This window comes from Pleuronectes platessa, chromosome 1, assembly GCF_947347685.1.
Source record: "Pleuronectes platessa chromosome 1, fPlePla1.1, whole genome shotgun sequence".
Classification (NCBI taxonomy): Eukaryota; Metazoa; Chordata; class Actinopteri; order Pleuronectiformes; family Pleuronectidae; genus Pleuronectes; species Pleuronectes platessa.
This window is the reverse complement of record NC_070626.1, coordinates 15,488,444-15,499,958: the sequence shown is the minus strand read 5'-3', so window position 1 is coordinate 15,499,958 and position 11,515 is coordinate 15,488,444. Positions and strand designations below refer to the sequence as shown.

At 45.3% G+C, this 11,515-nt stretch overlaps 1 protein-coding gene across 1 annotated transcript; it reads right to left on the bottom strand.

The window, feature by feature from the left end:
* Positions 1-1,086: 1,086 nt before the first annotated feature.
* Positions 1,087-9,857, bottom strand: dld (deltaD). Its single transcript, XM_053421803.1, has 12 exons — positions 9,311-9,857; positions 8,868-9,170; positions 8,013-8,073; positions 6,917-7,174; positions 5,491-5,551; positions 5,237-5,367; positions 4,961-5,130; positions 4,631-4,847; positions 4,337-4,510; positions 3,492-4,221; positions 2,778-3,297; positions 1,087-2,661 (listed from the first exon to the last, which is right to left on the bottom strand). The coding sequence occupies exons 1-12, from the start codon at positions 9,362-9,364 to the stop codon at positions 2,656-2,658; spliced, it is 2,685 nt and encodes an 894-aa protein (XP_053277778.1). The 5' UTR covers positions 9,365-9,857; the 3' UTR covers positions 1,087-2,655.
* Between the last annotated feature and the right edge of the window lie 1,658 nt (positions 9,858-11,515).

Sequence of the window (11,515 nt, the reverse complement as noted above, 5' to 3'; positions counted from 1 at the left end):
CCTGATCAACCCATCATGCTTTGATCTATACCAGATCAACCCATCATGCTTTGATCTATGTACCGGATCAACCCATCACGCTTTGATCTATACCTGATCAACCCATCACGCTTTGATCTATACCTGATCAACCCATCACACTCTGATCTATACCTGATCAACCCATCATGCTTTGATCTATACCTGATCAATCCATCACACTGTGATCTATACCTGATCAAACCATCACGCTATGATTTATACCAGATCAACCCATCATGCTTTGATCTATGTACCTGATCAACCCATCACGCGTTGATCTATACCTGATCAACCCATCACGCTTTGATCTATACCAGATCAACTCATCATGCTTTGATCTATGTACCGGATCAACCCATCACGCTATGATCTGTACCTGATCAACCATCACGCTTTGATCTATACCTGATCAACCCATCACGCTTTGATCTATACCTGATCAACCCATCACACTCTGTTCTATACCTGATCAACCCATCACACTCTGATCTATACCCAGTCACCCATCACACTTTGATCTATACCCAGTCAACCCATCACACTCTGATCTATACCCAGTCAACCCATCCTTTCCCTTCCCTTCATCCATTAACCCTTACCTCATCCCTATCAACATCCCTTTATCTTCTTCTCCCTCATCCCTTCTTATTCAGTTGGGTGAACATCTCTCTCTTCATTGTAGGGGCCTACTGGGGGGGCCGTAAACAGCTCGGGTGCAATGATCCTGAGATGGAACCCACAAACTTAGTTTCCCTCCACCCAGTCATCAGTACACTCTCCCCGCACTTACACCGCTACCTCAACATCCATTCATCTATCCTCTACATCAACTCCAGTAACCACCTGTAAACTACAAATTGTTATGTTGTGGTGCTTGCTACTAAAACTCCCATTACTGTGAGATGAAGCCACTGCACAGAAGGAAATTGTAAAAACTTAATTTTCATGATTTGTCTACTTCTAATGTGCATGAGATGATAATTAAAACATGATCATATTTAAACAGTCAACAGCAGATGTTCTATATTTCATTCCTCTTTTATTTTGGAAAAATATTGCGTTGTTTTCCAGTAATAAAAATGACAGGCTCTGTACATACGACTTTTATCTTAAATACAACACAGTCACAGTGGTCTCAAGTGCCTAACACATACATGCATACATACAAACTTACATACATACATTATCTGCCAAAGAAAAACTGTCCAACTTAAATTATAAGAGATTTAACAAAAAACATCACAACAAAATGAAACACAAATAATTACATTATTAAATTAAAAGAATACGCCTTTCTTTAGATAACAAATAAAATAAAACAATTGATCCTAACCAATGGCAGGCAGGGTGATGGTGTCCTTCAATTGGCTAATAGTGGAAGACTGGGGGTGAGGGGAGCGGGATTGGGCAGTGCACACACCTGACACCAAACAAATGACATCACCTCCTCTGTACACACACTCATACACACACACCTCCATAGTGCAATGAGGTCTTGGCAGTTAAGATTAGTCCATCATAGCTCACTTGGAAACAGGACAGCATCATCAGAGGTCGGGACAATTATTACATTTTTAACAGTGAAACAATAATTTCACTTTATCCAGGATTTTTTGTAGCAGAACTGAAATAACAAATTAATTCATAACAAATTTTTGTTTGTTTTGCCTGATTTATTTCTCTTTGTTTGTCCTCCAATACTGAAAGTGTTTCCTGAGTCACTCTGCCCGAAACATTGCCCTGTGTATTAAAACCTTCAGGGGTCAGAGGCCAGTATGGCCCAACAGGATCCATGTTGGATCGATCTGCAGTCACTACTGGAATCTTCAGTTCGCTTATTTCTGCTGAGAACCAGCTCAGCCTACATCGTCTCTGTCAGTGCTGCAGAGTTAAAGATGTAAAGCTGGAGTTGCTGTTTAAAAAATGTTTTAATTCCAATTACATTTTTTTCATGAATTCTTAGCAGCTACAATTTGAAAACTTCTAATGTTGCTATAACTCCACCCTCAACTCTGCAGCACTGCACAGAACCGGAACTGTTCAATATCCACGACAGCTTTTACACTGAATTGTAAAACCACAACACATAACAGTACTACAAAAGTACTTCAAAAGTTCTGAGTACTCCAAAGGTACTAAACTGTTCAATCAGTACTCCACAGTACTACAATATTATTTGTCAAAATCCAAATCAATACTTCGCTGTTGACCAGCAGAGAGTGGTTCATCTTGGTACGAGCAGTAAATCATCCAGTACTGCAACAAGACATCAAACAAGCTCTTCATCAGTTCTCCAGCAGTTATCATTCAAACTGCATGATTACATGTTCAGAACGGTTTCTGTACAAAGTTTGTACAACTGCTAGCACTGTCTTTTAGTACTTTGTCCATAGTACTGTGTCAGCTTCCATCAAGGGTCAAAATTGTCTTGGATTCACACGTAGCACTAAAGTACTTAGGCCTTGATGAATACACTGCTGGCTCAGCAGCACCATGGCTCAAAAGTCCTCCGGAAAAATCCCAGGGAACAGCAGCAAACAGCAGGAGTAGAACCTCCCGGAGACAAGATGAGCTGTACTGCTCAGGGCTGGTGATTGTGTGGATCAACCACAACCAGAGGAAACTGGTCCGGTATCATACCTGTAATACAGAAAAAAAAACATCAGTGTCTTGTTTCTTTCTACAGACCGTGTTGAGGGGGATTGCATTAATATCATACAATTGCCAGGAGGATAAATATATTTCTGTGTCCTCACCTCTGTAGCGATGATACATTCATCCTTCTGGTCCGACATGACGTAAACAGACTGGTATTTGGTGTCAGTGGTACACTGGTATCTGCTGTCACTGGGACAGTGGTATTCAGCATCACTTGTTGATGGGTACATGACGTCACTGGTTGCAGGGTACTTGACATCAGTGGTTGACTGGTATTTGACGTCACTGGTTGATGGGTACTTGACATCACTGGTTGATGGGTACTTGACATCACTGGTTGATGGGTACTTGACGTCACTGGTTGATGGGTACTTGACATCACTGGTTGATGGGTACTTGACGTCACTGGTTGATGGGTACTTGACGTCACTGGTTGATCGGTACTTGACGTCACTGGTTGATGGGTACTTGACGTCACTGGTTGACTGGTATTTGACGTCGCTGGTTGACTGATATTTAAGATCACTTGCTGCATGATAGTTCAGTTCACTCGAGGACTGATAATTTGCTTCGTTGCAACTTGGTGACTCTTCATCGTATTTCTTTTCTGATGCCTCGCTGTGGGAAAGGAACGATAACAGTTTACAAACAGATTCAGAGATGCCACCCTCCAAACAACAAATGCTAAAGTCATTGAATAGACGATGTACATTTTAATACTCAAATTTTTAACAAGCTTAGTTTGAGGAATGCATGATTCTAAGTTTCAAAAGACTTTACCTATTTAAGTGTATATTTTGAAAATAACGTACCTCTTTTGTCTCTTCCTGTATCTTTCCTCTGAGTCAAACTCATCCAGCATTTCACAGTTGACCTCTGGCTCATCGTGCTCCTCATCTTTACACAGCAGCAGCTCCTCCTGCCGGACCTCATGCACCAGGTTGTACTCCACACTGGTATAGCGAGTCTTAAGGCCGTTCTTCTCTGATCCATTGAGCCCGCTGATTCCACTAAGACCACCCTGCGACCCAGCAAGGTCTGAACGGTAATCCACCTTCTTGTTGGTGTTTTTAATGGACGCCGTCATCAAAGCACCCACTTCCTTGTCAGTGCGGAGACAATTGTTCGTGGTCGTCAGGTTGTTCATGGTCTCGTGGCTGTCACTGTGGACACTGTCACTGTGGTGGCTTGGCCGATCTTGCAGTTTGACACGAATGTAGACAACCATCACTGAGCAGCCAATCAGGATTACCAGAACGAGGAAGACACCGGCACACACGGCCGTCCATGGGAATCCGCTATCGTCATCCTCCTCATATTCAACATTTCCTTTTTCCGGTGAAGAATATCGCCGATCCGGTCCGTCCACCACCGGCTGACCTTTAGGAACCTCTGGTAAGAGGAACTGGCAGTTGTGACCACCATAGCCGGGCACACAAGCACACACATAACGCCCGCCACGCTCGTGGCAGGTAGCTCCATTGTGGCAGGGGTTGTGAGAGCAGCGGGAGAGGGGGGAGCTGCAGTTTTTGCCAGTATAGCCTGTGGAAGAAATCAGAGATTATTAGTCTAGAACAAAACTAATCTAAAACTGTATAAAAAAGACAAAGTACATCAACATAATCCATCAAGAGAGATCTGTTTGAAGCTGCCATACCTGGCGGGCAGGTACAGGTGTAGCCGTTCACTCCCTCTTGACACGTCCCACCATTCTGACAGGGGAAGGATAGACAGTGTCCAGAGATGCTGCCGCTGTCCTCACAGTTAGGACCAGAAAATCCCTCAGGACACTGACAGTGGTAGGAGTTCACCAGATCCACACATTCTGCACCTGCAGAGGGGACAGGGATTGAGACAAAGACTGAATGTTAGTCCCAAAACATTAAGTTCCTGGTGTAGGTTTAATTGTAGGTTATTTATAGTTGATGTAAAAACATAGAAGACAAATTACCATTCAAACAAGGGTTGGAGGAGCAGTGGTCGATTTTCTTCTCGCAGTTGAAGCCGGCTTGTCCGAACGGGCACTGACAGAAGTAGCCCCCTTCAGGGTTGTTGACACAATGTCCGCCATTGAAGCAAGGCCCATCTGCACAGGTACTGGCACTCAACTCGCAGTTGTTTCCGTAGAAACCAGGCGGACAGGTGCACTTGTAGCCATTGTCGTTATCCTATGTTGGGAAGAATGTTAACAGTGGTTACATTAAGGCTTGTTGCCAGAATATATATATATATATATATATATATATATTTATTTTTTTTGTCTTCCTCTCGGGATACTCACAGTGCAGCTGCCTCCGTTGCGACAGGGGTTTCCAGAACATTCATTAACCTGGACCTCACAGCTGGCGCCCGAGAATCCAGGTGGACAGGAGCAAGTGTAGCTGCCCTGGCCAGTGTTGGTACAGGTGGCTCCATTAAGGCAGGGCTTATGGTGCGTACAGTAGTTCAGATCTGGAATCATCAACAATAAACAACATTAATGCACAGCACATTGTAAATTTGAAGGGGAAAAAATTGAGGGATTTTAACAAAGTAGTTAATCTTTCAGTGAACTCACCCTGGTTGCAGAAGAGCCCGCCCCATCCCTCCTGGCAGTTACATTGCCAGGGTTGTTGGCAGGTGCCATGGAGGCAGCCTGGGTAACGGATACAGTCATCACAGTAACGTCCACTGAAGCCCACACGACACCTGTTAACACACAACATTCAGTCAGTATTGCCCATAACAGAAGCAAGGATAATGATGATAATCTAAAATGTTACATTTAAATCCGGTGGGAAAAAATACTATATCCAGGGTTTCTGTACTTACTTGCACTCTCCTGGTTTTTCACAGAACCCATGTTCTTCATCACAGCCGGGAAGACAGATTGCTGCAGAGGGGAAAGAAAAGATGACAAGTGAATTATGGGAAATATGTTCGCCCTCCATAGGCGTTTTCAAACTGGGGCCTGTCAGGTTGTTGCCCCGACCTTCTGATCTGTTTGAGCCAGTATGTTTACATGCCCCATCTGTCTACTGCTACACTGCAACAGAGGCTTATGAAAACTTGTTTGGTGATTCACGTCACTTTGTAGCTGGAAGAGTATAAAATATTGAGGGTAATCGGGGTCATCGGGTCACTTCTGATTGCAGGCTCACACACTTTGGTTTCTTAAATTTTGAAAAACTTATATAAAACGTTGCCCCACAGCTATAGCATCCTTTGGGGGGCTTCAAGAGCTTTTGGTCACCAAAGTGGGGAACCAGCCAACAAGCCCCTTATTTAACATGGTTGCTCTCCGACACAAAAGCGGTGCACACAAAGCCTCCTTTCTCCCCTTGACTGTGGGTCAGAAGTCCCTTTTCTCACCCTTGCCACCCCCATCTCACCCCACCCTACCATCCCTCCTCCTTCTGATCCTCCTCTCTTCCTCTTCCATTCACCTATCCCCTCTCTTCTACTCCTCTCCTCTTGCTCTCCTTCCCCTCTTCTGCTCCTCCCGTCTCTCCTCACACTCCTCCTCCTCCCCCCCAAGGGCCAGCTGGTCTGTGTGGAGCTAACCACCAGACAGCTGCTCCATTGTCTCCTCTCACCGAGCAGCTGCCCCCTCCACAACAATACACAACCCTGCTTGGCCAATCAACAGCCCGGGCCGCAACAATGCAGGACCCCCACTTGGCCAATCGGGGAGGAGGTTTGGGGCAAAGGAGGCCGCAGTGGTCTAATGGAAGGCACGCGGCGTGTGAATTACTGAGGAGCCAGTGCGGCTCATTAGAATGGAGGCCTCTGGTGCTATGGGATAACTAACTGACGCCTGTTGCACACGGGCCCCGCATTAGGAGGTGGAATAAGTCCCTAAACAATAACGATCGGCAAGGGACCGTTGGGGGAAATTAACTTTGAAAAGTAGCTTAAGAAACTCTGTAGAAATTAAAAAGCACTCAAAGTTTTTACCTCATCACTGTCGATTTAGGGCTCTTTACAGTTTTGATGGTGAAATGTCTTTTTCTAACCTCATCATCCAGTTTAAGTCTAAATGTATAATTATTCCTTATGTACTGAGGAAGCATTCAGGGATCATACGCTCTATGGAAACATCAACATTGAGTGCTAATCACTGTGCTGCTCCTGAATCTCATCTCTCCCACTAGCATCTGTTAGTGAATTCAAAAATCACAACAACTGTTTCCTCTCAATATGTTGCACAAACCCCGTGAAAGACATACTTCTGGATTAATAAATCTAACCCACTTACGTTCAGTGCAGTAATGTCCCTTCCAGCCAGAGTTGCATATGATCTCCCCACGCTCGCCACAGGTGAAGTGGCCAAAGGCATCGTCTCGGGGCCGGCAGAAGACAGAACAGCCGTCGCCGTAGTAGTGCTCGTCACACAGGAAGCGATAGGAGTAACGTAGCTCCGTCCCGCCGGATGTCTGTATGTCCTTGAACCACTCATCTCCCACGGTGAGGTGACGCTGGGTGGTGACCCTGCTGATCAGATGCTCTGGGTTGTCTGCAGAAGAGAAGCGTGCAGCCTGTTATTGATCATATCTTGTTACTGCTGGATAAGTTATGAGTTATATTTCTTATTTTAATTTGCTAAACAATGCTTACATTTGTGAACTGTGCATTCTAATGAAAAAAACCTGGCTGATTAAAGTGAAAACTTAGGGCTCCACAGGGTATTTACATTTCTATCTTCACCACCCATACTCCCCCTGTCTTGTGCTGCTAGTTACTCATCATTAGTACAGTGATAAGCACAGGAGATAAAAGATAACAGCGGCAAATACCTCACCACTGGAACAAATCACAGCTAAAACTATGGGAGGCCTTTGCCGTGCATGTGTGATGTTAAACAAACCTGGTGCTTTAAAAAATAGAGGCTGTGTTTAAAACTACATATCATCATGGCCCACTGATCTACATTAGAAAATCAAGTAAGTTGTAACATAAGCAGGTTTTATTCACTAAGTGGATATTTACTTCCGGTTTTTTAGCATTTCACAGATGTTCAGTCAGAAATATCATCTAGATTATGCTTTAATATGTATAACTATTAGTCCTATCAGGATATAGCACAACTAAGTAGGCAAGGTAGATAATCTAACACATCATCTGTTTCTAAAGGAGGACCTGCATGTAGAAATTGAAGCACATAAGTGTCTCAAAAGCATAATAGGCCTAAAATAAAACAAAACCTACAACATTTATCAGACTTAGTGTGTCCTACTTATCACCAATGACTGAGCATTATGTGAAAAAAAGTGCTACTGAGAGAAACCAGGCCACTATCAGCCTTCTGGCACTGTCTTTGAGTTACAGTGCTGCCTTCTCTGGCTGCCACCCACCTGTTGCCAGGTCGTCCAGGGAGTCAGTGTGCAGGGCTTCAATGATCAGTGAAAACGTCCCCTGAGGAGAGACAGAGACACAGAGAGAGAGTCAACAGCTGCGGGGCCTGGAGGCCTCCCTCCCACAGCAGAGGGCCATTAGAGGAGGCCTCCCAATAAACTTCACAGCCTAATTCGCGTGTTGATTAGGGGCCTAATAAGGGCCACTACCTGCTCCCCTTTTCACACCCTGCCACTATCACACTCGCTCGCCGCCGTAAAACCAAACGAGGCGGAATTTCACGCTGCGCTGCCAATGATGTGCCAACTCAGAGGATGTTAAATTTCCCACCACGCCTGCATGCGTGGTCGGAGGAGAGAGGGAGCGTTTGGTGAAAACCCTCCCTCCGCTCCCCCCACCACACACACACACACACACACACACACACACACTCTCTCCTCCCCTCCCACCAAAGAGCACAGGAACACTACAATAGCCCCTCTCACACACTGCTGACAAAGACCCTCACAAGTGTTGAGTTTGGGAGCATCTGTTGCGTTTTGCACTCTTCAAAGCTAATGTGTCCCACTGGAATACGACCATAACAACTTCACTGTCTGTCTGCGCATGATTTTCATTGCTACTGCAAAATGTGACTCATGGTAATACAGTCATTCTGCATGTCAGAAATATTAGTGTTTAAATTAAATGCATATAGGGTTAATATGGAATATTACAGGGGATGGTGTTTTCTTTATGGTATAATGCCCAAAAAGTTATACATTACTTATGATCAATAAGTGTTGGGGAAGATGGATTAATACGGTGGCATAAATCATAAGCCACCCCTCGTCCATTGTCATTGAAACACTCACCGGCCATGTGAAGGCGAAGGGAAAGTGCACCGGGTTGGTGAAGCTGTCCGCATTGGTCTCCGGCACCTGGAAGGAATTGGAGCCAAGTACCGGAGTTACAGCCCCGCCGTAGGTGCAGGGAGGCTCGGGGGACACGTTGGTCTGGTAGTGCTTCAGACAGATCCGAAAGAAAGTCTTGCACTCGCAGTGCTGGTGTCCCTGCGGATGCGCGGAGCCTCCAGCGCAGCAGTTCGCGTTCCCCGTTATCCCTTTCTTGTTGAGGAACTCCTGCAGCTTCAGCTCAAACACCCCGGAACATGAAACCTATACACAAGCGGCAACACACACAAACACACATGTCAGCCCGGTGCGTTCCACAGAGTGTGGGAAATATGCGCATTTAAAATGTGAAAATCAGTGCAGAGATAAGAGAGAGTTGGATAATTCATCGTCAGTGGACCTACCTGGCAGGTGAGAAAGGACAGAGTGACAACCAGGAGCAGAGACAGACGTCCCATTGTGTTGACTGCCCTCAAACAAGCGGTGAAAGCTCCACAGGGTCCGAGCAGCCAAACTCAAACACACATGGAGAAAGTTTTCACTCACAGTCAAGGTGAAGCCTTGACGCACGGGAGGGAGGATGAGGAGAAAGTTTGTCCTGTGGCGCGCCTGTTCCCACAACGAGCCAGAAAAAGTTTTACAGAGTAAAAGTAATCCTCAGCGAAAAACGATGAAGAAGGATCCTCTCGGTGAATGAAATCCCCGTTGGAAATAGAAGAGAGTTAATTCCAGTCAACCCAGAGGCAGCTCTCGATGTGATGATGGCCTTGTTTATTTTCCCACTTGCTTCATAATGATATGCTGATCCTGAAACGCAGAAAACGAGTTTCTCTGTCTCTCTCGGTTTAAAAGTGTGTTTGTCTGATGGCTCTCCTGCCCCTGCACAGGGTTTTATACCGGGGCCAGCAGGCGATGGGTAATAAGATGCAAATGAGCCTCTCTGCTCCTCTTCTTCCCTCCCTCCATCCCACCACCACCGCCACCACAAGTCCGCCCCGGGGCCATCACAAAGAAAGAGCAGGGAGGAGGGGGGGCACACACACACACACACACACACACACACACACACACACACACACACACACACACACACACACACACACACACACACACACGCATACACACAACTTCTCTAAAAACCCGCCCCCACTCCTCTCTCTTTCTCTCAAAGGGGACAGACCAAATGGCTACTGAGCTGTTAAATGTGCAACAACCCCTCGCTTCCCCTGATGCCTCCCCCCTCCCTCCTCCACACTTACATTTACATTCCGATAAATTCTCCAACCTCTGCACGAAGTCCTGCACATCACACCATCAAGTGATTTATACATTTATAGAGGGCGGAGGGGGCAGGGTGCCAGGGTATGACTCCTCATATCTGGGTTTATGGTAAAGCCTCTATGCCCTGACCTGTTCCAGCCAGCCAGCCGTCCCAACTGCGTTACAACGACCATCTGCTCCGCCGCATTCCTATGGTGTTACCCCTGCAGTGGTCCTCGCATGTTCACACCCCCCATACAAGTCGATCTGTTCTTATTATCTTATCTTTAATGATTGGCTATACATGTCCTATACATCTCCACGTGCGCACTCACTAGACAGCTGCTCTTTTCCTCACGTATCCTGCATTATTTATGACTGCGGAGTCTTAATAATGAAACTCAATTTCCATTGGCCAGCACTTATACAAACAAGTTGAAAAGTATTTTATAAAAAATAAAAAAAAGTTTAAAACGTTTTGTTAGTGTAACCAACTGATTCAAATGCAATAAATAAAAATATCATAGAGGGCATTTGATCAGTGCTATTTCTCCACATAACCTATCATCTTAATGCCACATTTACAATTAGACCATCCCGTCCCAATTCACCCAATTCAATTTATTCCTAATGATATATGTTTAAAAACATTAAGCACGAAGGAAATTAGCCTCCTTGAAGGCGCAAGAAAATTTAAGCCACGCACACAAGAGTGGCTATACGGCAGCACGCCTTCTTCTTCCTCACTTCACCGCATGCCTGTGTATTTCCCCCTTACTTGCTTGGCTTTTTTTTGGTACATGCAGTAAAAAGAGACTTGGTAGCGTGTCACTCGCGTGGCTGTCATTAAGAGACTTTGTGAGGAGAAGGAGGGGGGGGGGGGCAGGAATGAGGGGCAGAAGGAGGGGAGGCATGGAGGGAGTAAAGTTTTTTTTTTCTTTGTGCTTTCAGCTGTATGGTAATTGGGCCGGCAGCACCTGCTCTCCCACAATAACACATCACCACCAGAGAGAGAGAGAGAGAGAGAGAGAGAGAGAGACAGAGAGAGAGAGAGAGAGAGAGAGAGAGAGAGAGAGAGAGAGAGAGAGAGAGAGAGAGAATGAGAAGAAAAGAGAAGAGAGAGAGAGAGCATAAACAATCATCTTACAATATGTTTGACAGTAAATTATCCCCTTTTCCTGAACGTGAGATACAACACTACACAGTATACCCTGTGTTTTATGTGACATAACACTGACTGTGTTATTAACATGTGGGTGTGTAAGCAGAAACATGTGGGGGAGAGCTGACCCTTGTCAACACGATAATGTTATTATGATCTATCTATCTATCTATCTATCTATATGTAT